At 44.5% G+C, this 25,977-nt stretch overlaps 1 protein-coding gene across 1 annotated transcript; it reads right to left on the reverse strand.

The window, feature by feature from the left end:
• Positions 1-55: 55 nt before the first annotated feature.
• ADRM1 (ADRM1 26S proteasome ubiquitin receptor) lies at positions 56-23,475 on the reverse strand. The gene is made up of 10 exons (XM_083360931.1): positions 23,305-23,475; positions 16,579-16,789; positions 14,605-14,721; positions 13,501-13,624; positions 12,514-12,600; positions 6,674-6,755; positions 6,133-6,362; positions 5,667-5,824; positions 3,901-4,003; positions 56-1,113 (listed from the first exon to the last, which is right to left on the reverse strand). The coding sequence occupies exons 2-10, from the start codon at positions 16,786-16,788 to the stop codon at positions 1,007-1,009; spliced, it is 1,218 nt and encodes a 405-aa protein (XP_083217057.1). The 5' UTR covers position 16,789; positions 23,305-23,475; the 3' UTR covers positions 56-1,006.
• Positions 23,476-25,977: the final 2,502 nt, after the last annotated feature.

Here is a 25,977-nt window from a genome sequence, read left to right on the forward strand (position 1 = left end):
TATGTTTGTGTGTGTGTGTATATGTGTGTGTGTATATCCCATCACATTGGGTTAAGACAGTTCTAAAAATAATTTTATTACTCATCAATATATTGGTTATTTTAATGCCGGGGTACATATGGAAAAGTGGATTTTAACTCACCCTTTCTTTCAGCAATTTATTTGGGGGGGGGCTGAATGATTAAAGCAATATTCCTGTACATCATTTGCTACATACTTCCAATAAAATTGTTCTTTTCTTGTAAAATGTGTACAAAGTGGCTTCAATGCAGGAGAATACATTTGAGTGAATGCATTCATAGGAGACCACAAAAGGGGATATTAGTCTTCCCTCTTTATACAATGCGAATTACATGCTTACAACCAACTAAATTGCTTACAAGGGTTCAATTCTATAACTTCCCCAGGAAAAACAATAAATTTGCCAGTTGTTTTGTCAACTTCAAAGCCATAACCTTTCTTTATCACCTTGTGTCATTCCCACCTTGGAGAAGCCTCTTTGCAAATGGAGGTTAAGCCAGTTAAAAATACTTGGGACTTGTGGTTCCTGTGAAAATACAGAATTCTGCTCAAACAATTTCCCTGGGCCCCACATTATCCAACACACAGGGAGGGGTGATCAGACTCTCAGGAGCCCTCAAATCTTTAATGAAGGCACGAAGTCAAAAATATTCCACCAGATATAGACACGCCCAGATACAATTAGCTAAATATAAATATATATATGTATATATATATAAACTAACAGGTGTAGGCTAACCCTTCAAACTTAAAACGGTACAGTTTTACTGGATGCAAGATTTCATTTAGTCCAATCAAATCTTTCCTAGGGACAAGTGTGTCTTAAGGCTAAACAGCTGCCTGTCTGGGAAGAAATAGGGAAAAAAGTTTTTATTTCCAGGAAGAATTTGGGGAGCAAGATCCTTTACTTGTAGATTTGATACACGGAGTTAGCTAGGGATTCTACTTAATATCCAGGAGCATCATTCAGACACTATTAAGAAACTTAATCTAAACTCATGTCTTCCTCTTCGTCCTTCTTCTCCTTTGCTTCTCCTTCTTTTTGGTCAGATTTGACGTTGTTCTGCATGGCTTTTGCAAATGCCTCTACATCTATAGAAACAAGACACGTTACATTGATAATTCGGCAAGAGAAAAGTAGGGAAGACAGAAGGCTGCCTTTTACACATATGAAGTGCATAGTTGCAACATACAACTTGCGACAGCATGGAAGCTGCAGCAGGACAGCTACAATCTGCCAGATCTGTTTTTAAATGCTAGTCCAAATCATAAACCCTTTGCACAAATAATGCTGGCCTAATTTTGTTTCTCTTCTAAACCCATTTCCAAGAACTGGATACCACACTTTCCATGTCACTATATTTTAGTAGTAGTAGATTTTATTTTTAATTTAGATCTGTAAGTTGCTCCTCCACTCAGCACACATTCTTGACAGCATAGAATTAAAACTTTCGTATTAAACAAAAGATGAGGGGAAACAGCAAGCGATAGGCCAGGCAAATTACATACCAATGTGAGTCTCGTCAGTCTATTTCAAACCTTCGGGGGGGGGGGGGGGAAACGATCAAGTTTTTAAAGACATCTAAACATTTGTAGTGTCAGGATGATCCAACACTGGGGTTTTCAAGAGGAGTAGCCCTCTGGTAGCATTCTTGGTTGAAACCCTCCTTAACAATTCAAGAGTAAGGACTCAACTAATTCTCTATACCCATCTGTAGCCCAAACATAGGAAGACATACAAATGACCCCACCAAAAAAAAAAAAAAAAAAAGTGCCGGGCTTTGAACTACCGCATCAGCAATGGACAATCCTGAATAGGATTCCCACCTCACATGGCGTCTGCCAGGAGTGTCTCTGTATAAATGGGCCATAACATCCTCCCCTCAAGTGTGACTGCGGGATCCCACATCAAACTGTAGATCACATCATGACCGGCTGTAATCTGAGGGTATATACTGGGTCAGTATCTGATTTTTAAAATATTAATGATGCTGGGCTTAAATGGTTAGATCAGAGGTTTCCCAATCTTTCCGGGCTCGCGAGAGCAGTTTCAAAATTGGTGCACGGGCACGAAAACAAGGCCACGCGCACTGGTGCAGCGCTTGCGGCCCCGTTTGTGCCTGCGTGAATGGCTGCACACACAGCAGACACAATTATTTTTGGAGTAGCTTTCATCCCAAAAAGTGAAGAACTAAAGAGCCCCTTGTTGCGGGTGAAGAAGGAGCGTGCCAAACTTGGGTTGAACCTTAACATTAAGAAAACCAAGATCATGGCATCCGGCCCTCTCAATTCCTGGCAAATAGATGGGGAAGAAATGGAGGTAGTGACAGATTTTATTTTCCTGGGCTCCAAGATCACTGCAGAAGGGGACTGTAGCCAAGAAATTAAAAGACGCTTGCTCCTGGGGAGGAAAGCCGTGGCAAATCTAGACAGCACACTAAAAAGCAGAGACATCACCCTGCCAACAAAAGTGTGTATAGTCAAGGCGATGGTCTTCCCAGTTGCAATGTATGGCAGTGAAAGCTGGACCATAAAAAAGGCTGAGCGCCAAAAAATTGAGGCCTTTGAGCTATGGTGCTGGAGAAGACTCCTGCGAGTCCCTTGGACTGCAAGGCGATCAAACCGGTCAGTCCTAGAGGAGATCAACCCTGACTGCTCTTTAGAAGGCCAGATCCTAAAGCTAAAACTCACTTTGGCCACCTAATGAGAAGGAAGGACTCACTGGATGTTGTGATTCAGGGTCAGTCTATGGGTTCGGCAGTTGGGTCGGACGATTCAGAGGAGGAGGGGGGTGTTGGAGAGCTTGCTGATGATGGCCTTGAGGCTCCACAGAGCCCTCAGCAAGGCCCCTCCCATCTGGTTACGACGCAGACCCAGCTGTGTGAGCCTGACAGCGTGGATGAAGATGACCCACAGCTGGCCCTGTTCAAGGACGCCCGACGCAGGAGGCAGTCAAGCAGGAGTAAATAGAGGAAGGCAATGGGGCACCTCGGAAGCAGGCAGAGAGAAGCCATGCCTTGAACTGTTTAAAAGGGGAATGTGTGGGAGGGCTGGTTTGCTGAAGGCAACCATTTGAATAGCTCCTGTTTCATGGTTCGTGTTTTGTTTTGCTCTGTTTGCTGTTTTGTGTCCATAAATTTGGCAGGCTTAGTTCCAGCCTCTTGCCTTCTTGTAAAGGGGTTGTCCCTGCCTTTTCTGTAGGGCCGGTAGTAGGCTGGTACAGAACACTGGAGAAGAGCCTAATGCTGGGAAAAGGTTGAGGGCAAGAGGGACGACAGAGAATGAGGTGGCTGGATGGAGTCACTGAAGCAGTAGGCGTGAGCTTAAATGGACTCCAGAAGATGGTAGAGGACAGGAAGGCCTGGAGGAACATTGTCCATGGGGTCGCGATGGGTCGGACACAACTTCGCAGCTAACACCAACAGCTTTCATCCATGCCTAATTCTGCCCCAAAGCTGATTTTTTTGCTCCCTTGGGCACTGCTTTATGTAGAATCATCCCTTTGAAGGCTCTCTGTGGACATCCTCTGGGATAAACATTGACACTCAAGGGATGCTATTTGTAGAACTTGCCATGAGCGCACTTTTTTTTTAACGGAATCATGATAGCAGTGTTTCTTAACTGTATCAACTTGAAGATGTGTGGACTCCAACGCCCAAAGTTCCACCTGCCAGCATGCTAACTGGGGAATTCTGGAAGTTGAAGTCCGCACACTGTAAAGTTACCTTGGCTGAGAAACACTGGATTAAAGTGGCCCAAAATGCCTCCCAGAAAAAAAAATAAGAGCAGAATTCAAATCTCACAACGTATTACTTCACCCATAGAAAGATTTCCGTTAGTGATTCAGCGGCTCCTACTTAGCTATGCAAATGAACTTACCGCCTTTATTTGCGGCGTCTATGGCCTCAGCTGGTAAGCCAAACTGACTCATCAGGGGCCCCAGTTGCCCAGAAGCCAAGGCAGCACTGAACATGCTCAGCGCCTGCAAAATGGGAAAGAAAAAAAAGATCAGGTCATTTAGGCTATAAAAGCACCAGATTCTGAGAAAATTAAGCTGCTTCTATCTTCAGAGAGGCAGGCTATGGATGATCCTGTTCCAAGAAGATTTAGTGATAGGAAAAATCAAAAATCCAGTTCCCATATGGGCTACAGACCACAAAGGTAGATGAGGGATCCTTCTCATGGATTCTACCTATGATACAATCCAATCATATTTCACTCTTTGCATTTTCTTTCCATCCTAAAATATGCTCGAATTTCAAAACACAACCTCTGCCCTATAATTCCCAAAAATTTCTTGATGTGTCAATTGGAGCTAAAGAAATCAGCTAGTGCCGCTCTCTTTGTTGTAAACTATCACAACATTCTTAGTTGAATTGTCACTAGTCCTGTGGACTCATAGCTAAGCAGTGCTGGGATAAGTCACCGTAAATCAGAAAGGAGTAAGCAACACAGCCCCCAAACAGTACGTACCGGTACTATCGAAAGCTTCAGATAGAACACCAGCAAAGTTCTATTGGTTAAAATAACAGGTAAAGGTCTGAATGAACTGTCTCTCATCCTCCACATAACCTTTTCCCAACCTGACCCTTTAGGCCACTTTGGTTCATAAGTTCTTGACTTATTGACGCATCATTTAGCGACAGTTCAAAGTTACAATGGATCTCCCCAGAGTTAATGTGTTTCCCTAAAAGTAGGGCCTAGCTCGATTTTGGGGGGTGGGCCTAATATAAGCCCTATCCCCAAAATAAGCCCTAGTTTTGGGGCGAGGCACACACCTAAAAGTGTGTGTGTGTGTGTATGTCAAGCTAGGGCGGGGAGGTGGAGCTGCCCCATCCGCTTACCTCGCAGCCAGGCCTCTCCTCGCCGGTCCACTACTTCTGAGGCCTCTTCTGCAGCCAGGCCTGCATTTCAGTCACAGGGCGTTCCAGAAGGCCTGTGCAGCCAAGAACCAAGCTATGGATTCAATCTGAAACTCGGTTCTGCAAGACCTCGGCAGCCAAGCACCAAGCAATGGATTGAATCCATAGCTCGGTACTCAGCTGCTTAGGCCTGACTGCAAAATGCAGGTCCGAATGCAGCTGCAGAACTTCGGCCCCAGAAGAAGTGGACTGGTTGGGTGGGGCTGTTGCTGCTGGAGGTGAGGTAAGGCCTACCCCGAAAATAAGACTTGGTGCCTCTCTTGGAGGCAAAAAAAATATCTGGTCTTATTTTTGGGGAAATACAGTACTTAGGACTCATGTTCAAAGTTACAACATTCACCTGGCCCCCTTCAGCAGTCACATAATCGCATTTTCAGTACTTGGCAAACGGCTCACCTTTGCAGCACCTGCAGTCACATAAAATACGATTTGCCACATTTTTTGCCAGTTTCCAGTGTTTACTTCTGGTCTCCGGCAAAAGAAAAAGGCTTTCGGGAAAATGGATTTGCTTAATGAGTGTGGCATTTGCTTAACCACCACCAAAAAAAAAATGTTCAAAAATAGGGTCCGGACATATGATGCTTTGACTTAACCTCTGTAATGACTTACAGTTTTAACTCTGGGCTCAATTATGGTTAAGAACTACCTGTACAAGTTAACTTAAGACCTTCTTATTCAACCTGGAATCAAGTTCTGGTCTTCTGCTGACATTAAATTGGTTACCTGATGGAATTGTGGAGAGGTGAGCGTGTTCTGAATCTCCTCTGCAGTTTGCGGCAGAGATTCCCCTGAAGGAAGGTAAGGGAGCAAGCGCTCTTGAACTTCTGTGTTGGCCAGAATAGGTGCCATTATTTCTGGAGTAAGCACACTGGACAGGTCAACTGTGGAAGAATACAATTAAGATGGCCTCTTGAGGTACAAGGAATTAGCAAAGATGCTACAGGTGATCACAAATTCCAAGAACCTGGGAATCCCCCCAATAAGTATAAAAATCATTACTACCACATCCTAAGGGTGCTAGTCGATTCTAACCCAACAGCTACCTAACACTGGTTCATACTGTTGTATCTGAAGTCCAGAACTTTATCTAACTCCAGGTTGGGGTGATAAAGACTGAATTGTTAGGATGGAAATTCAAGGAAAGATGCCTGCTTTAGGTTGACATACCAAAGTTGCAACCCTCTTTTACCTTGCTGTCCTCCTGTTCCGGCTGGTACATTCATAGTAGCTAAGATGGTCTGAAGATCACTCAGTTGGATAGGTTGGGTAGGGCTTGTTGCTGTGCTGGTCCCATTTCCTGAGCTCGGAGCAGGACTAGGACTAGTGGCTGTGGCAGCTGCAGGAGCAGCAGGAGCGGGCGTCACCCGTGTGGAGGAGGTAGTGGAGGATGGTGTGACAGCTGCTGACTGGCTGCGAGAACTGAAAGATTTGGGGGGAAAAATTCTGCAACTGTTATTTCTCAGCTAAAGAGAAGGGGGTTAAGAACTGACCTTCTAATTTAGGCCAACATCTATTCTTCATTTGACAAGGACTGCCAGGGTTTATTCAGACTTCCCTAGAACTGTGGTAAGATGCCACAATTGCAGATGCGGCTGATTTAGCTCAGGTACAGGAGAGCTGATTTTGTGGCATAAAATTGTCCCAATGTGTGGCTGAGAGGCCTTAAAACAACATATAATGAAATTAACTTCTACCCCTACATTAATATTTAAAAGGACATTTAAACTTACCTTGAAGAAGAGCTGCTAGTTGGAGGCCCCCCACTGCCCAACAGACTAGCCAGACCAGGACCTGTCAGAGCACCGAGTCCGCCTATCGGCACAATTAACAATAAGAATTTAAAAAACGAGGTCATTTATTATAAAAAAGTTTACCCAAGCGTATTCTTATTCCAAACCTAATTTACTTTATAGGTCTCTCATGAGAGGCTAAATTGTGCATTCCCACATCATAAAATTGTATCAGTGAGAGGATTCTCAAAAGGTATTCCTGAAAGTTTATCCAGAATAAGTATAGGGTTAAGAAATTTCATGTAGCATTTGAATAAGTCTTCTTTCTTTTTCTCTTTTTCTCTTTTGGTTTTTCTATATATATTTAATATTATTAGGGTTTGTTTTATCCTATATAAGCTAGAGAGTGTTGGATTTTAGAGTTTATGGTTGTTAGTATATGGTTGTTTATGATTGTTTTTTTTAATATATACCTTGTATTTAGCTCTGGGAAGTCGGGGGGGAGGGGGGAGAGGTAGGGGGGGGAGGGAGAAGGGAGGGGGAGGGGGGATTTTTAAAGGAAAAATTGTATGTTAAAACTTTTCAATAAAAAAAAAGGTATTTCTGAAATAATAGCTGTGCACCATGTCTTCCAATTTCGTGTATCAAACCAGTCCTGACTCAAATAGGATCAAACGAAAATCCAAAAGTTCTAGACCAAACATTCAGAACCGCAAATGATGGAGATCGGTTGCAGCACTTTGGGGGCAAAGACTCACAACCTTCAGAAAACTGTGTCCTACTATGGAACCCTGAACAGCAGTAAATAAAAAGGAAGCACAATGACCATGTGATCAATTATTCTATTAAAGGAATCTCTCACTTTACTACTTACCGGTCTCAGCACCAAGTCAAGGCCTCCGCAAACAGCCAAGAGTGCAGAAAAACCGACAGGGATTGGTTTTTTTTATTTTTTTATTAAAGAGTTTTACAAAAAAACAAATTTTACAATGCATATCCCCAAAACCCACCTGCCCCAAACCACCCCCCTTCCCCCCCCTTACCAGAGCTGAATACAGGGTTATAGATATAATAATCATATTCTAACTGAAATTATCCATTATAAAATTAACCAAATTCATAATGTGCTTTAACTCCCCTTTAACATAGATATATTCAAATTATTAAAAACATAATAATAACATAATAATAACATAATAGGTCATTATTACATTATATTTCATATACCTTCCAGATATAAATCCCGATTGATCACTATGAATCATTTGCTTTAAAACTTGCATTAATCTATTAGCCAATACTTTGGCAAAGATCTTATAATCTGTATTCAAAAGCGATATAGGTCTATAATTTTTAGGTTGAGTAAGGTCTTGATCCTCCTTTGGAATCAATGATACAAAGGCTGTCCTCCAAGATGGAGGAACTGCTCCTCCAGTCTGAATTTCATTAAACAAGATCTTTAAAGGTTCAATCATTTCAACCAACAACATTTTATAATAAATTGCTGTTAATCCATCTGTTCCCGGGGCCTTGCCCACTTTCAACTGTTTAATGGCTAAAGAGATTTCCTCTGATGTTAAGCGGTTCATCTCAAGTTGTTGTTCTTTTGAAAGTCTAGGAAAATGTGCTTCCTGTAAATATTTATCTATATCTAAAACTTGTATGTTTTCTCTAGAATATAATTTCGAGTAAAAATCTAAAAAACTCCTCTTAATCAATTTTTGTTAATAGACTTCTTTTCCTTTATATTCTATTTTATCTATAGTACGTAATTTCTGTTTCTTCCTTAATTGATAAGCCAGCCACCTACCAGGCTTATTAGCGTTACAAAAAGCATTATGCCTAGCATAACGCAAATTAGTTGCTACTTGGTCAGCCATTAGCATACTAAATTGTTCTTTCAATAAATGTATCGAGGTCCTTAAATTATTATCCAATGGATTCAAAATAAGATCTTTCTCCTTAGATTTAATCTCTTCCTCAAGATCTTTACGTTTTTGCATTTGCTTACGCCTATAAGCATTATTCATGTAAATCAAGACCTCTCGTGTAAGCTTTACTAGCATCCCAAACCATTTCCATCGATGTACCTTTACACATATTTATAACAAAAAAATTTTTCAGATGTTCTCTACATTTCTGCAAAAACACCTCATTTGTAAATAGATTTTCATTCAATCTCCAGGATCTTCTATTATCATCTTCAGCAAAGAACTCCAACCAAACAGGACTATGATCCGATAATGTCCTAGGAAAAATCTTAACGTTCTTAACCCTAGAGAAGATCAGTAGTAATTAAGATAAAATCAATCCTAGAGAAAGATTTGTGTTTATCCGAAAAAAAGTAAAATCTCTGTCCTTCATATTCCTTTCCCGCCATACATCTCTTAGCTCCAAATCCGCCTTCAAATCAAAAAAGGCTTTGGGCAGTTTTGAATAATTAGAAGGGTTTTTAAAAGATCCCTTATCTTCAAATGAGTCCAAAACTCCATTCCAGTCCCCCATCATAATAACAGATTTGTAATCCAATTCGATTAGTCTTTGATGTAAAAATTTAAAAAACTTTTGCTGTTGTTGATTTGGAGCATATAATCCAATAAGAAGAACTTTCTTTCCTTGTAACATCAGTCCAATACTAACATATCTCCCTTGTTTATCCGATTCAATTAATCTAGCCGAAAAATCTTTTCTTAGATAAATGACCACTCCAGCCTTCTTGTCCGGAGCAAAGGCTGCAAAATGTGTTCCCAACCGGGAATTAGCCAAATACTTTTGGTCCTTTAATGCAATATGAGTCTCTTGTAAGCAAACAATATCGTTTTTATGTTGTTTCAAATAGTAAAATACTTTCTTTTCTGTGGTGAATTTAAGCCATTAAAATTCCATGTCAGGAACTTCACCATCTCTGGTGACCAGGAGCCTTTGGAACAAGGCCTGAAGATCAGCTGTTGCTCTCTTCGGGCGTGCTCCTCCCACAGGCTCTGAAACAGCCGCATCTTGCGTAGTTAAACCAGATACAAGCTTCTGTTTTTGCTCCTTTTCCTTATGCTTGTATGCTGCCCTAGTCATCCTCTGTTCTCTCGGGTCCTCCTTTAACACCAAACTCTGCTCCATAGTCTCAACCTGCTGCATCTCCTCAAGAGGCAGTGACATTGCCCCTTCATTCAACTGTTTATCTTCTTGTCTTACTTCTGTTCTTTTAACTCGAGGAGACGGTGGTGAGCCTGCTTTAAGGACCTTAGTATAAAAATCTTTTGCTTTTAAAATTGTATTCAACCTATACCTTGTCCCTGCATAATTCACCACAATTCCAATGGGTATTTCCCATCTAAACTGAATTTGTCGCTTCTTAAGCTCATCAGACAAAAAGGCGAAGTCTTTCCTTCTCCTAAGAATTTTTGGGGGTATCTCCTTTAAAGTTATAATATCTTGGCCTGCAATTTGGAATCTTTCCCGGTAAAAAGCTTGGATGATTGCATTTCTAGTTGATCTCCTGGAGAGGTAAATCACTACATCTCTAGGTAAATTTTTCTGTCTGGCAATCCAGGGATTAACCCTAAATGTCTTATCCATCTCTTTAACTAATTCTTCAGGTTCACATTTCAAGACAGGAGCCACTGCCTGCGCCACTTCCCATTCCAAATCTTCTTTAGGGTTCTCTTTCAAACCCCTTATACGCAATGCAAACTCCATATCTCTATATTGTGAAATGATAATTTCATCTTCTGTTCTGTCAATTTTAATCTCTGCTCTGTCCACTTTCTGTTCAGCACTGATAATTTTATTTTCCAAATTCTCAACATACTCCATAACTGAATCCACACGAACATCCAGGCGTTCAATGTGTGCAGCCAAGCCCTGAAGTGCAAGCACTATATGCTCCCTCATCTGCTTGTTTTGATTAACAAATTCTTCCTTTATTTCTTGCTGTAATACTTGCGTTGATTGCATCACAACTTGCTGAATGTCTGCCAATGTAATTGCAGGTGGTGGAGGGGAAGGTGGCTGTACTGTAGGTTTCATTGTAGTTTGCCCTGCAGCTTGTGATAAAGGTGAAGAAATTGCACTTTTAGAAATTGTAGGGCCTCCCCCAGGCCTTGCAGCCATCTCTTAAGTTTCGATTTCCTCTTTCTTCTAGCAGAATCAAAGTTCAGAAAAGAAAAAAAAAGGGGAAAGGGAAAGGGAGAAAAAAAAGTTTTTCTCCCAAGTTCCTTATCCTTCAATAAAAAAAGGCAAACTCTCAAATACACAAAATCCAGTACTGGTTAAAATAAGTTGCAAATGGTATCTCATGCTATGTTGCAAAATGTAGCAACTTTCCAAGTTCATACAAGAAAGCAACATTCCAGCGCCATTTTTACTCCATTTCAATCAGCTCGCTTAAAACTTGAACAAGATAATGAATCTGAGTTAAAGTTAAAATCCATCTTGAAAATTCAAATCCTCCTGTTTCGCTCTGCCTGCTTCTCAGAGAAAAAAATACTCACAGTCCCATCTAAGCAGCAGATGTAGTTGTCGCGTCTGGTTCCACTCCCTTATGGAGTGAAAGCGTCCTGGGAGCGGAGAGAGCCTGGGCTCCGAGGGAGCTCACCCTATCGACCCCCAAACTAGTTGAGGAATTGACAGGGGAGCTCTACCTCTACCCAGACAAGCTCGTCTCTCCCTCTTCTCCCGAGGGAGAGACTTCGGCACCACGGGACAGCTGATTTTCGCTGTCTCCGAGTGCTTAACGCTTCCCAAGGTCGGGCGGCTTCTAAAACGCCGCCATTCGGCACGGCAGCGCTACCGGCAGTCGGAAACCGACAGGGATTGTAACACCAAATGATCTACCCCTTCCTAAAGTATCTCTAGGTACGCCTGTCCCAAAGTATCAAGACTATCCAAGCATGCTTACTGAGCAGCCCATTAGCATCTCATGCCACACCGAGAAATACATTTTATAAGGGAAGGGAAGGGAAGGGAAGGGAAGGAAAAAGGAAAGGGAAGGAAAGAAAAGGAGGGCGGGGAAAGTAAAGTAAAGTAAAGTAAAGTAAAGTAAAGTAAAGTAAAGTAAAGTAAAGTAAAGTAAAGTAAAGTAAAGGAAAGGAAAGGAAAGGAAAGGAAAGGAAAGGAAAGGAAAGGAAAGGAAAGGAAAGGAAAGGAAAGGAAAGGGAAGGGAAGGGAAGGGAAGGGAAGGGAAGGGAAGGAAAGGAAAGGAAAGGAAAGGAAAGGAAAGGAAAGGAAAGGAAAGGAAAGGAAAGGAAAGGAAAGGAAAGGAAAGGAAAGGAAAGGAAAGGAAAGGGAAGGGAAGGGAAGGGAAGGGAAGGGAAGGAAAAAGGAAAGAAAAGGAGGGGAAAGGGGAAAGGGGAAAGGAAAGGAAAAGAAGAGAAGAGAAGAGAAGAGAAGAGAAGAGAAGAGAAGAGAAGAGAAGAGAAGGAAAGGAAGGGGAAAGGAAAGGAAAGGAAAGGAAAAAAGGGAAGTAAAGAAGAAAGGAAAGGAAAGGAAAGAAAAGGCATTCTTCCTTGTCTTGTTCTATTAGTTTTGATTAACATACAGATAGATATTTAGAAGCACCATTCTTAGGTCTCTCATATACCGGGAAGCAACAGAGCAATTCTGCCTGCAGTCATGCAATAAGAGGAGTTTTGCATCAGTTCAATGGCTGGCAAAAGGTTTTGCTAGATGACCAACCATTGAAGAAAACAAAACAGTTTAAACTAATGCTCCTGCATCCCATGCTAACATTCACAAATCAGGGCACTTTGATCTGAGTATGGTCTCATCAGTGGCATGACAGCTATTTGCTAAAGCTAAAATAAAATTTAAACACCCTTTTACATAAATATCATGAAAGCATTTACCAAGTCCTCCTAAGCCCGTTGGTCCAATCAACTGCATCAGCTGGTTGTGACTCATGTTTCCCAGAAGACTTTGCAAGCCACCCTCACCTAAAAAGAAAAAGAAAAAAAAAACACAATCTTTATGACTGTGTAACTAAATGCCAAGCAATGCAAACAGCTTAACAGAAGGAAAGGTTTAGTGCTACATTTAACAGACATACACAAAAAAAGCATTTTCACACCTTCCTTTCCACAATCCATCTTGTGCAGAGTAAAAGTGCAGGGAAGGTGGGGGGCACACACATGATAAAGAGTCTTTCAATATTTGAGGGGCTGCCACAAAGAGGAGGGGGTTAACTTATTTTCCAAAGCACCAGAAGGCAAGGGAAGAAAAAAATGGATGGAAACTAATCAAGGAGAGAAGCAACCTGGAATTTACCAGGTGTTCCACTGGGTAATTGTCCTCACTGTTAGGAAGTCTCTCCTTAATTAGTTTACATCCATTGTTTCTTGTCCTGCCCTCCGGTGCTTTGGAGAATAAGTTGACCCCCTTCCTCTTTGTGGCAAATATTGGAAGACTGCTATCATGCCCTCCCCCCGCCCCCCCCAAAAGTCCTTCTTCTCTCTAAACTGGCCATACCCAGTTCCTGCAGCCATTCTTCATGTGTTTTTATCTCCAGGGCCTTAATCCTCTTAGTTGCTCTTCTTTGCACCAAAGTCTCAACATCTTTTTTGCAATGTGGTGACCAAAACTGGATGAAGGATTCCAGGTGTGGTCTTCACTAAGGCTTTATAAAGCGGCACCAATACTTCACACAATTTTAATTTTGCCTCGGTTTACTGCTACTGTCAAAGCACGGGGTTGTTTTTTTTTACCATTTTACATGTGATTTTGATTTTTAGCCAGCACCAAAGATTTTGTAACCGGATTGGAAAGAAATCCTTAAAGGACCAGAACTAAATGACTAAAAGCTTGGGCAGAAAGAGCTTCCTCGATGAGGCTCAGACCTCCAAGGGCAGAAAGTTCATGGCCCCCACTTCCGCTGCCTCCCAGAGCTCCAGGCATGGGTGGGTTGTTGAGGTACTCGTTCACTTTACGGCAGTGCTCTTCATCTTTCTCCGTCTTCGGTTCCTGGAAAGAAAAAGAAAAGAAAAGAAAAGAAAAGAAAAGGAAAGGAAAGGAAAGGAAAGGAAAGGAAAGGAAGGAAAGGAAAGGAAAGGAAAGGAAAGGAAAGGAAAGGAAAGGAAAGGAAAGGAAAGGAAAGGAAAGGAAAGGAAAGGAAAGGAAAGGAAAGGAAAGGAAAGGAAAGGAAAGGAAAGGAAAGGAAAGGAAGAAAGAAAGAAAGAAAGAAAGAAAGAAAGAAAGAAAGAAAGAAAGAAAGAAAGAAAGAAAGAAAGAAAGAAAGAAAGAAAAAGAGAAAGAGAAAGAGAAAGAAAGAAAGAAAGAAAGAAAGAAAGAAAGAAAGAAAGAAAGAAAGAAAGAAGAACATTTGTTCAGAACAGATAAGTAACCCCTAACATCTTAGGTTTCACAATGAGACCCACAATTTATGCCCAATTAGCAACCATTTGATGGGATGCGGTGGCTCAGTGGGTTAAGATGCTGAGCTTGTCGATCAGAAGGTCGGCAGTTTGGCGGGTCAAATCCCGAGTGCCGCGTAGCAGAGTGAGCGCCTGTTACTCGTCCCAGCTTCTGCCAACCTAGCAGTTCGAAAGCACGTAAAAATGCAAGTAGGGACCACTACGGTGGGAAGGTAACAGCGTTCCGTGCGCCTTTGGCATCTAGTCATGCCGGCCACATGACCACAGAGACATACTCAGACAAGCGCTGGCTCTTTGGCTTTGAAACAGAGATGAGCACTGGCCCCTAGAGTCGGAAACGACTAGCACGCATGTGTGGGGGAATCTTTACCTTTTAGCGACCATTTGAGGTTAAAACAGACCCTCCCCTAAAGGTGCATATGATCTTGATCCAAAATTAGGCTGACTCTTCTCTACCAATTTCATGATTGTTATCACTCAGAATCTTCTCTAGAGGTACTGACGTTGCACTGTACAGCATCCCATTAAAATTCCGGCAGAAACGGAGACGAGACTGAGGCACTCACAAACCTGCATCCAGAAGAAAAGTCTCTTGGATCCAGCCTTGAATTTCAGCACAAAGACACGGCCAGTAGTACACTGAGGTACCCTTTTAAATTCACAGTCATCAGGAAATATAATCAGGTCCTAAAAAGACAAAGGCGGGACCTAAATGTTTACATATCAATCAGTGCTGATCAATAACTGATTTCTCAGTCTGCAATAAGGGAAAAAGAAAGCTTTATGATCAATTCCTCCCTGGAAGGTACCATTCCAACTATCTGGGGGAAATCGTGTAGCTCTTTCTGGAAATCAATCTTCTAGATCAGGGGTAGGCAACCTTGGCTCTTTTATGACTTGTGGACTTCAACTCCCAGAATTCCTGAGCCAGCCACGCTGAGGGGAAAGGGAGAGGTTTCCAAGCTGAGCCATGCTGGCTGAGGAATTCTGGGAGTTGAAGTCCACGAGTCATAAAAGAGCCGAGGTTGCCTACCCCTGTTCTAGATCAAATGTTCTGCCATTCCCATATATTGTCTAGCCCAGAAATTTGGGGATTAAAAGATGCCTGGAAAACCACAAACCAATTACCTTTCTGGAAGGTTCATTTTCAAAAAAAGAGAAAAACTATCACTGGATGGTTGAGTCAGTGTGTGCTTCCTGAGTTAAAAAAAACCAGGATGTCCCAGGAACAAGCAGGACACATAATTTGTACCAAGTTTGAATTAGGCGTTTATCAGCATGGTTTTCTTGGAGGAGCTGTGGATGCTAGTACGAAATAAAAGTAAACACATGCCTCTATGCTAGTGACGGCGAACCTTTTAGAGACCGAGTGTCCAAACTGCAACTCAAAACCCACTTATTTATTGCTGGGTGCCAGGTGGGTGTGGCCTACTGGGTGGGTGTGGCTGTGGTGATCATGGAAGATTGGGTGGGTATGGCCAAGGTGGGTGTAGTCACATCAAAGCTGCTTGTGGGGAGGGACACCTGTGGGGGGTTTGCAGGGTTGGGGGAGATCCAGGGGTCTCTGGCAGGTGGGGCGGTAGGCAGGGGACTCATCCTGTGGGGTGAGGCGAGGCATGGTGAGGGTGCCATTGCCACGGGACAAGGCAAGAGCCGGGGTGGCTGCTGCCTGACACCATCGGCCCTCGCACACAGAAGTCAGCGAGTGCATGGGGGCCGACGGTGTCTGTCAGTAGCCAAAGCCTGCTGACTCCTCGACTGGCGCACTCTGGGGCTCCGCAACCCGTCGCCAGTGGTTCAAAGAAGCCGCCTCCGAGATGGATAGTCGGCCAACAGCTGAGGAGGCGATGCAGTGGGTCGTGCCTGGGAAAAGGAGAGCATGCGAGGCCAGGAGGGACAGGCGGGGGAGGGAAACCAGCCATGCTGGGATGCATCCAGCCACGTGGGACCTCGGCAAGTTAGCAGGCGGCTGGTTGAAGAGGGACAGTTGCCACTTCTGAGGCATGGCGTGGGTGCCCACAGAGAGGGCTCTGAGTGCCGCCTGTGGCACCTGTGCCACAGGTTCGCCACCACTGCTCTATGCAGAAAGAGGTAATTTTACATAGATTCATACATTCTATATTTATTCTTTTCCTTGCTAAAATAAGGAGAGGAGAAAAGGGGGCTACACTATGTCACCCCAAAGCTTGCAACTCCCATTTGTTATTATAAATGAGAGCCAGTTTGGCCTAGTGGTTAAGGCACTGGCCTAGAAACCAGGAGATTGCGAGCAATAGTCTCAACCTTAGGCATGAAAAACCAGGCACTTTCTCTCAGCCCAGCCCACTTCCCCTCACACGATGTTATGTTGGGGAAAATAGGAAGAGGAAGGAGCATTATTTTACGCTTGCTTCCTTGAGTTACTTAAAAGGCGGGGTTTAAAAAATATATATAATAAACCAACATGCATACAAGCCTTCTATATATTTTTTTTTTGCTATCAATGGGGCAAACCTGCTTTAAATCTATGCAAGTACAATCCAAGGGCTGGCCAATTCCACTTACATCCTCCACGTTCCCAGATGTCCTGTCTTTCCAACAGAAGTGAATGAGGGAATCATCCGTTTGCTGAATGTAGACAAGGCCCTTCCTCTTATCAGGAGTGACAGTGCTGCCTTTCAAAGACATTTTTCCTGCCCGGAACTCTACCAGGTATTTGCTTGAGGAGCCCCGAGAGCCGGGCACCAAGGTTGGGAATAAAGCACCAGAAGACATCCTGGAAAGAGACCAAAGAGTCATCAGCAACGCTTCTCTGACAGCTGTGGCAATCGAGTTTCCAGGGAGGTAAATGTAGATCACTCAATTTTGGCAGCTGCACAGCATCAAAGCTGACCCCCCGCCCTCAATATGATGCTACTGTTCTTAAACCATTTGGGTCGCACCGATTATAGTATTATTTTTATCTGAATTGGGGGGGGGGGTACTCTGTTGCAAAACCATGACCAAGGAACAGAGATCCAAGTGTGCTGAAGCAGATACACTACAGCGGGGGTCTTCAAACTTGGCCCTTTTATGACTTGTGGACTTCAACACCCAGAATTCCTCAACCTATAACTAAGGACATATTTCCTGATGGAACAATTGATCAGTGGAACGACTTGCCTCCAGAAGTTGTGGGTGCTCCAACACTGGAGGTTTTTAAGAAGAGACTGGACAGCCATTTGTCTGAAATGGTATATAGCAGACATGTCAAACACAAGGCCCGGGGGCCGGATCCGGCCCACAAAGTGGTTTCATGCGGCCCGCGAAGCCATCCTGGAAACAGTGAGGGAACGGCCCCCACTGCCTTGGCCCTGGCCCAGAGACCCTCCTTCTGCCAGAGACCCTCAGATCTGTCCCACTCCTGCCCAGGCCCCCCCTAGGCACCCTTGATGCGAACGATGTAGAGCTGGCTACGCCCACCCAGTAGGCCATACACCCTCTAGCTACGCCCACCCAGTAGGCCACGCCCACCCTGGCCACACCCACCCGGCCCCCTGAGGGCAACCGCAATGCTGATGCGGCCCTCAATGAAATTGAGTTTGACACCCTTGGTATATAGGGTTTCTTGCCTGAGCAGGGGGTTGGACTAGAAGACCTCAAAATTCCCTTCCAACTCTATTCCCTTCCTATTAGATCTCTCAGCGGCTTTCGATACCATCGACCATGGTATCCTACTGCGGCGTCTCAGGGGGTTGGGAATGGGAGGCACCGTTTTATGGTGGTTCTCCTCCTATCTCCTGGGCCGCTCGCAGTCGGTGTTGACGGGAGGGCAGAGATCCACCCCGAGGCCTCTCGTTTGTGGAGCTCCTCAGGGGTCGGTTCTCTCGCCCCTCCTGTTCAACATCTATATGAAGCCGCTGGGTGAGGTCATTCGTGGTTTCGGGGTGGGGTATCATCAATATGCTGATGATACCCAACTTTTTCTTTCCACCCCGAACCAACCCAGCAATGTCCTCGCCGCGATGTCCCGTTGCCTGGAGGTGGTCCAGGTCTGGATGGGGAGAAACAGGCTTCATCTCAATCCTGCCAAGACTGAGTGGCTGTGCATATCGGCATCTCGGACTAAGCAGTCCATTCCATCTTTAATGATGGGGGGTGAGGTGTTACCCCCCGTTGATAGGGCTCGCAACTTGGGCGTCCTCCTGGACTCACGGCCCAATTTTGAAGACCACACAGGAGCCGTGACCAAGGGGGCTTTTGCCCAGGTTCGCCTGGTGCGCCAGTTGCGACCCTACCTGGACCGAGATGCCCTACGCACAGTCACTCATGTGCTCGTGACCTCCCGTTTAGACTACTGCAATGCTCTCTACATGGGACTGCCCTTGAGGACCACTCGGAGGCTTCAACTGGTGCAGAATGCGGCCGCGCGAGTTGTGATGGGGGCTTCCCAATACTCCCATGTAACACCTCTACTCTGCGAGCTGCATTGGCTTCCGGTTGCCCTCCGGGTGAGATTCGGTGCTGGTGATGACCTATAAAGCCCTAAATGGCTTGGGTCCAGGTTATCTGAGGGAACACCTGCTGCCAGCATCAAGCTCCCTTCATCCAGTGCGCTCACACAGGGAGGGACTTCTCAGGGTACCGGCGGTAAAAGATTGCCGGCGGATAACACCGAGGGGGAGAGCCTCCTCTGTGGGTGAGCCTGCCCTCTGGAACCAGCTGCCCATGGAGCTTAGGACCGCCCCTGACCTTCGTTCATTCCGCCGGGACCTGAAGACCTGGCTCTTTGAGCTTTCCGGCCCTGGCTGAGAATTTTTAACTGGGGTTTTTATTTTAAGGGATAATTTAATCTTTTTTAATTGTTTTTTAACTTTTGTATTTTGTATTGCTGATTTTAAATACCCTGTAAACCGCCCTGAGTCCTTCAGGAAAGGGTGGTATATAAATCTAATAAAATTAAATTAAATTAAATTATTATGTTCATTCATGCATGATTTGCCATTTCCTTCTTTCTGGAAAGTATGAATGTCATTTAGCTTTTAACTCCAGAAAAGATCAATCAGGTGCTTAAAATAAAAAGGAGTGAAACTGTTGAAAACAGAATAATTCTATGTAAAATTGAAAATCTATGGTGGAAATATCCGTATTCCAAATATACAAAGCTTTTGGCACAACAGCAAGTAGAGAAATAGCGGGGGGAAAACAGTCCCCGCTTTTTTTCACTCCATGAAAAGATGGGGCTTTCTCCATTCCTTGGATCATATTCAGAAACGGCTGTTTTGAAGTCCTCCAAAAGACAGGAAGGGTAAGCAAAGTCTTCTGAAGGAACCAGCCTGTGTCCCATACAACAGGCATCTGTGCTTCTGGCTTTCATGCCTTATTTTTTTAAGCCTTCATCCTATTGCTACATCAAGTTCTCAAATGAGATCTATTCATGCTATCCTCTTTCAACTACATTCTCCTTTAAAATCCAAGAAAGTCACTTGGGAGCTTTAAACCATGACATAAGCGCTTTTTACAACAGCAGCACTTTGGTGTTTATATCAAATTATCTTTGGGTAAGATTACCAGAGACGAGGAAGATGACATAGCAGAATAAAGTTTGTCAAACAAATATCAGTTTTCCAATAGTTCCTCTTTAAGCTTCATATTCAATTATTCAAGATAGGCCTATTTAAAGGATACATCCAGTCTATTACTAACAATCAGCTGAGTGCTACAAATTTGCTTTGTTCAGGGGCTGTAATTTTGAAGAGATAAAAAAGCATATTCATTTTTGTTCCTTCAAAATACACAAAATACACACTCCTCTATTGCTTGCATTAGGTAGAATGCAATAATTTTAGTAAGGTCTTCTCCAAATAGCAACCTAGCTAGCAAAGGAAAACTAGAAAATAAGTAAAAAAATAAAATAACATGCAATTTTATATGTTAGGCTACAGTACCAGGTCATCTATGCCATATGGATTTGACTTTTATCAAAACGGTGAACAGTGAGGGGGGCAAACTTAGCATTTCGGCTAAAATACAGAAATTACAATTCCTGAGAGGCTACAGTACCAATTGCATCAAAACGCACAAATGTTTGCATAAACATATTCTGGTTTTGGTCCCAGCTGATGTGTCATAAATCCTCATATAAATGAGTATTAATGTATATATACGGTATATCTTTCCAACAGAAGTGATGAATCTGTTAAGTTTCAACCAAGCCAATGTACTTGGCCTATTTCTCGTTATTACTGTTTGATATTAATTTTATGACAGCACAGCAGCACAATATGCTGCTACACTGAACTCAAATATCACCTCTGGTATAGTATTTTATATCCCTTTATTATTTTTGCTAATAACTCAAGGCATCAAACATACCTAATGATCCTTCCTTCTGTTTTTCCCACAACAATTCTAGGTTGAGAGAAGGTGACTGGACTAAGGTCATCCAGCTTTCATGGCTAAGGCAGGATTTAATCTAAGTCTCCTGGTTTCTAGCCTGGTACCTTAACCACTAGACCAAACTGCCTTTCTGTATACAAGTCTGCCCCATCTACAATTTGGGGAAAATTGTAGTAAACCAATTAAAACAAATTACTCCATGAACTTTTAATTAGCTGGCCTAGAAACCAGGAGGCAGTGAGTTCCACTCCTGCCTTAGTCATGAAAGCCAACTGAGTCAGCCACTCAGCTCAACCCATCTTACAGGGTTGCTGTTGTGGGGAAAATAGAAGACAAAGAGTATTACGTATGTTTGCCACCTTGAGTTGAACATATCTCTCTATATCAGGGGTGTCAAACTCAATTTCATTGAGGGCCACATCAGCACTGCGGTTGCCCTCAGGGGGCCGGGTGGGTATGGCCTGGGTGGGCGTGGCCTACTGGGTGGGCGTGGCTAGTGCCTACGGCCTACTGGGTGGGCGTGGCCAGCTCTACATCGTTCGCATCAAGGGTGCCTAAGGGGGCCCGGGCAGGAGTGGGACAGATGTGAGGGTCTCTGGCAGGAGGGTCTCTGGGCCAGGGCCAAGGCAGTGAGGGCCGTTCCCTCACTGTTTCCAGGATGGCTTCGCGGGCCGCATGAAACCACTTCGCGGGCCGAATCCGGCCCCCGGGCCTTGTGTTTGACATGTCTGCTCTATATTATACATTCACACAGGCTGGATAATAAACTAGTGTATAATAAACTAGATAATAAAATAGCAACGAGCACTCCATATTTTAAATATTTCAAGAACACCGTACACAAATATTACATGCATATTAGTCTTATTTTCTTGAAAAACTTAACTGAATGAAAAAGATCCAGTGTGTACAGGTAATCCTTGATTTATAACAGTTCATTTAATGACTGTTCAAAATTACAACAGCTCTAAAAAGAAAAGTGACTTATGACCATTTTTATTATTTGTGACCACAGCAGCAGCAGCAGCATCTCCATGGTCATGTGATCCAAACTCAGACACTTGGCAACTGATGACTCATATTTACGATGGTTGCAGTGTCCCAGTGTCATGTGATCAACTTCTGAGACCCGATGAGCATTTACTTAACACCCAGGTTACTAACAATTTCAGTGATTCGCTTAACAAATGTGACCACAAAGGTCTTAAAGTGGGGCAAAACTCACTTAAATGGTTTAACACCTAGCAAGAGAAATTTTGGGCTCAACTGTGGTTGTAAGTGGAAGACTACCTGCAGTGGGCTTTACAAAACAGAAGCAATTAAAATCAACTCAAGGTACAACAAGGTGGCAAAAGCAACTGTGTCCTCCTCAGTTTCCTTACTGCCTCAAACCACAGACAGAAGCAGGCTGGGGAGAATAAAAGACTCTGCAAAAGCAAACAAATAAGGATTCCCAATTTGGAGACAAGTCCTGGCTTTATTTGGGCCCTATGGAAAAGGGTAGGCTTGGCTGACATCCTAAGCAAGCATGAATCTCCCTACTGCGGGCCCCTTTCTTCAGCTGCAACCAGATAGACAAATCCCTGCAATCAGAAAGTTAGCAAGCAAAGGAAGTTCTAGCTCCAAGCTCTTTTTGGGTAGGAGACCGCGACGACACGTTTCCCTTTGGTTTCCACCAGGGACCTTTTTTTTCCAATCAGCCAATCAGAATAGAGCTGGAAGGGACTTTGGAGGTCTTCTAGTCCAAACCTGGCCCTTTTATGACTTGCGGACTTCAACTCCCAGAATTCCTCAGCCGGGCACGCTGGCCGAGGACTTCTGGGAGTTGAAGTCCGCAAGTCATAAAAGGGCCACGTTTGAAGACCCTTGTTCTATCTAGTCCAGGGGTAGGCAACCTCGGCTCTTTTATGACGCGTGGACTTCAACTCCCAGAATTCCTCAGCCGGGCCCGCTGGCCGAGGACTTCTGGGAGTTGAAGTCCGCAAGTCATAAAAGGGCCACATTTGAAGACCCTTGTTCTATCTAGTCCAGGGGTAGGCAACCTCGGCTCTTTTATGACGCGTGGACTTCAACTCCCAGAATTCCTGAGCCAGCCAAGCTGGCTCAGGAATTCTGGGAGTCGAAGTCCACGTGTCATAAAAGAGCCGAGGTTGCCTACCCCTGTTCTAGTCCAACCCCCTGCTCAAGCAGGAGGCCTTGTATCCAGGCAAATGACTGTCCAGTCTCTCCTTAAAAGCCTCCAGTGCTGGAGCACCCGCAACTTCTGAAGGCAAGTCGTCCCACGGATTTGTATTCACTGAGTTTCTCCTTCGTTCTAGGTTGCTTCTCTCCTTCATTCGTTTCCATCCGTTGCTTCGGAGTGCTTTGGAGAACAGATTTATTTATTTATTTATTATTTTATTATTTTATTTATTTATTATTTTATTTATGTATTTATCTATTTATGTATTTATCTATTTATCTATCATTTATTTATTTATTTATTTATTTATTTATTTATTTATTATTTTTTCCGTTTATATACTGCCCTATTCCCGAAGGACTCAGGGCGGTTTACAGGGCCAAATGAAAACAGGACAATATAAAAATTAAAATTAAATTAAATTAAATCAATAGCCCCCCCCAAAAAAAGTTTAAAAGGTTGACACCCCCCTCCCCCACCCGTGGCAGCCCTTCAAATACTGGAATACTTTTGTCAGCCCGACCTTTATAAAAACCGCCTCTCTGCGAGTCTCCCCTGGGCGCGCCCACCCCGCGCACTCTCTCCACCTGGTGGGATCTTCGGACTACAGTTCCCATCCTGCCCGGCCCCCGTCGGGACTTGAAGGATGCGCCTGAGTCCCGCTCGCGTGGTTGAGAAAGGCTCCCCTCACCCACAAACAATCTTTCCCTACCGAGCCCGCCGACCGTTACCTGTCGCCTCAACTAGGCCTCCCGCCGCTCGCTCCTCGTCCCCTCAAGAAGCCTTCGACGGCCTCTTCCGGCTCCCCTCAGCTCCCTTTCCAGTCACACCGGAAGACCGCCTTCCTTCTCGCCTTCTTCCCTCTTGAATTGGCTGGCAGTTTCCCCGCCCTTAGACGTCGCCTTGGCCGGAAGCCATGCCACTCAAAAGACCTAGGCCCAGGCTCTAATTCTACCCCTGCGGCGAGCCTACAAAGACCAGCATGCACCACGCCCAGAGTCGCTCTTGCCTCGCTTCCGCCTGCCTTTCAGCTATTGTGCTGTGTCACGTCGGCCGGGCGGAAAGGGAAGGGAGGGGGAGGAGGGAGGGGCTTCGGAGCTGCGGAAACGTTGCGCCCTTGGAGAATCGCGTCCTACGACGGAAGCGTACTGTGTAGCCCGGAATTTTGCAGGGTTGCGTGCTTCCCTCCTGTAAATCTCTTCCTCTATATTGCAATTACATTACATAGCCCAGGGGTAGGCAACCTCGGCTCTTTTATGACTCATGGACTTCAACTCCCAGAATTCCTGAGCCAGCTTGGCTGGCTCAGGAATTCTGGGAGTTGAAGTCCATGAGTCATAAAAGAGCCGAGGTTGCCTACCCCCGACATAGCCATACTCGCCAATTATCCATTTTTCTTTTAAAGATTATTTCACTCCGCTTCCTCCTCAGCCTATTAGGGCGGCCAGTTGTCCCCTCCGATGTGCAGGGATCGTGAGACACGTGTTGTCCCCAATTCGGGTCAGCCTGGTGCTGAGGCCGATGAAGAACACACACGAGGTGTAGGTTTTGTTATCTCTTATTGAAGCGCTCCAAGAACAGGGATGCTGGCCAAAATGCCAAGGAACCTTAAATCACAGGATTAATAAAGCTTTATAAAGGTAAAGGTTCCCCCACACATGCGTGCTAGTCGTTTCCGACTCTAGGGGCCGGTGCTCATCTCCGTTTCAAAGCCGAAGAGCCAGCGCTTGTCTGAGGACGTCTCCGTGGTCACGTGGCCGGCATGACTAGACGCCAAAGGCGCACGGAACGCTGTTACCTTCCCACCAGAGTGGTCCCTATTTTTCTACTTGCATTTTTACGTGCTTTCGAACTGCTAGGTTGGCAGAAGCTGGGATGAGTAACAGGCGCTCACTCTGTTACGCGGCACTCGGGATTCGACCCGCCAAACTGCCGACCATCTGATCGACAAGCTCAACGTCCTAACCCATTTTCTCTAAAGCAGAAGGCGGGATAAGGTCGGATATATAAGAAATGTCATTGAATAAACATTTCCACAATAATCTTAACAATTATTGTATTGGTCTCTCGCCGTCCTTATTCCTAAACCTTGGCTAATGAATGCTTCAGGAGTTATCTAATGTGCGTATAGTCAAGTCTATGGTCTTCCCAGTTGCAATGTATGGCAGTGAAAGTTGGACCATAAGAAAGGCCGAGCGCCAAAGAATTGAGGCCTTTGAGCTATGATGCTGGAGAAGACTCCTGCGAGTCCCTTGGACTGCAAGGCGATCAAACCGGTCAGTCCTAGAGGAGATCAACCCTGACTGCTCTTTAGAAGGCCAGATCCTGAAGCTGAAACTCAAATCCTTTGGCCACCTAACAAGAAGGAAGGACTCACTGGAGAAGAGCCTCATGCTGGGAAAGATTGAGGGCAAGAGAAGAAGGGGACGACAGAGAATGAGGTGGCTGGATGGAGTCACTGAAGCAGTAGGCGTGAGCTTAAATGGACTCCAGAAGATGGTAGAGGACAGGAAGGCCTGGAGGAACGTTGTCCATAGGGTCACGATGGGTCGGACACAACTTCGCAGCTAACAACAACAAAATTTGCTCCAGGCCATCTCTATTCCTAACTTAGCTGAGTCTGCAAAATGCCATTTCCTTCTCCAGTGGATCACATTTTGTCAGAACGCTCTGCTAGGACCAGTCCATCTTGGGTGGCCCTGCATGGCATAGCTCATAGCTTCATTGAGTTACGCAAGCCCCTTCACCACGACAAGGCAGTAATCCATGAAGGGGCTTCATTTCTTTTATCAGCTCTCTAACCACCCAACATTGTTACAAGCTTCACATGTGCATGCTTCTTGTGAATAAGCATTCTGTTCTTGCCAGACAAACTCCCCAATTACAGACTTCCTGGACTTTTGAAGTGTATGTCTAACCTTGCTTTGTTTTGGCATCCAGCCCATCAGACGTATACTGGGGTTGTTTGAATCAAGGTGGGATTTCCTTGCTGAGGACTTTTGCAAGCTTGATTTCACTCCTAGGGCAGCTAGAGAGGGAAAGCTCCAACAATGCGCCTGCAGATTAAGAGACTCAAAATACTTGAAACTCGCTATAGCCTTTAATCCTAGATAGAAAAGCCAGAGCTTGCTATCACAAGGGGAATGTGAAAAACCAGGCCGAGTCTTCAAGGTTGACCGTCACCAAACCGGATTTTCAGGGAGCTGAATATGTTGAGAAAAAAATGTTTTTGTAAACTAAAGTATTTTTCTGGGGATTGGGCAGGAGAGAGTATTTGCAGGACCGTCTACTGCCAGGAATGACTTCCCATTGCCCAGTGCGCTCACACAATGTCGGCTGGTGACCCCCAGGGGGAGGGCCTTCTCTGTGGGAGTGCCAGCCCTGTGGAACCAACTTTCCCTTGA

The sequence above is a fragment of the Vipera ursinii genome (assembly GCF_947247035.1).
Source record: "Vipera ursinii genome assembly, chromosome: 3".
NCBI classification, from domain to species: domain Eukaryota; kingdom Metazoa; phylum Chordata; class Lepidosauria; order Squamata; family Viperidae; genus Vipera; species Vipera ursinii.

Excerpts from the sequence above, each read along its gene's own strand:
- ADRM1 (XM_083360931.1), bottom strand. The coding sequence starts at position 16,788 with ATGTCTTCTGGTGCTTTATTCCCAACCTTGGTGCCCGGCTCTCGGGGC. Across the intron at positions 13,625-14,604 it reads GACTTTTCTTCTGGATGCAG|GAACCGAAGACGGAGAAAGA; the intron begins GTTTGTGAGTGC and ends TTTTCTTTCCAG. Across the intron at positions 6,363-6,673 it reads ACTAGCAGCTCTTCTTCAAG|TTCTCGCAGCCAGTCAGCAG; the intron begins GTAAGTTTAAAT and ends CAAATCTTTCAG.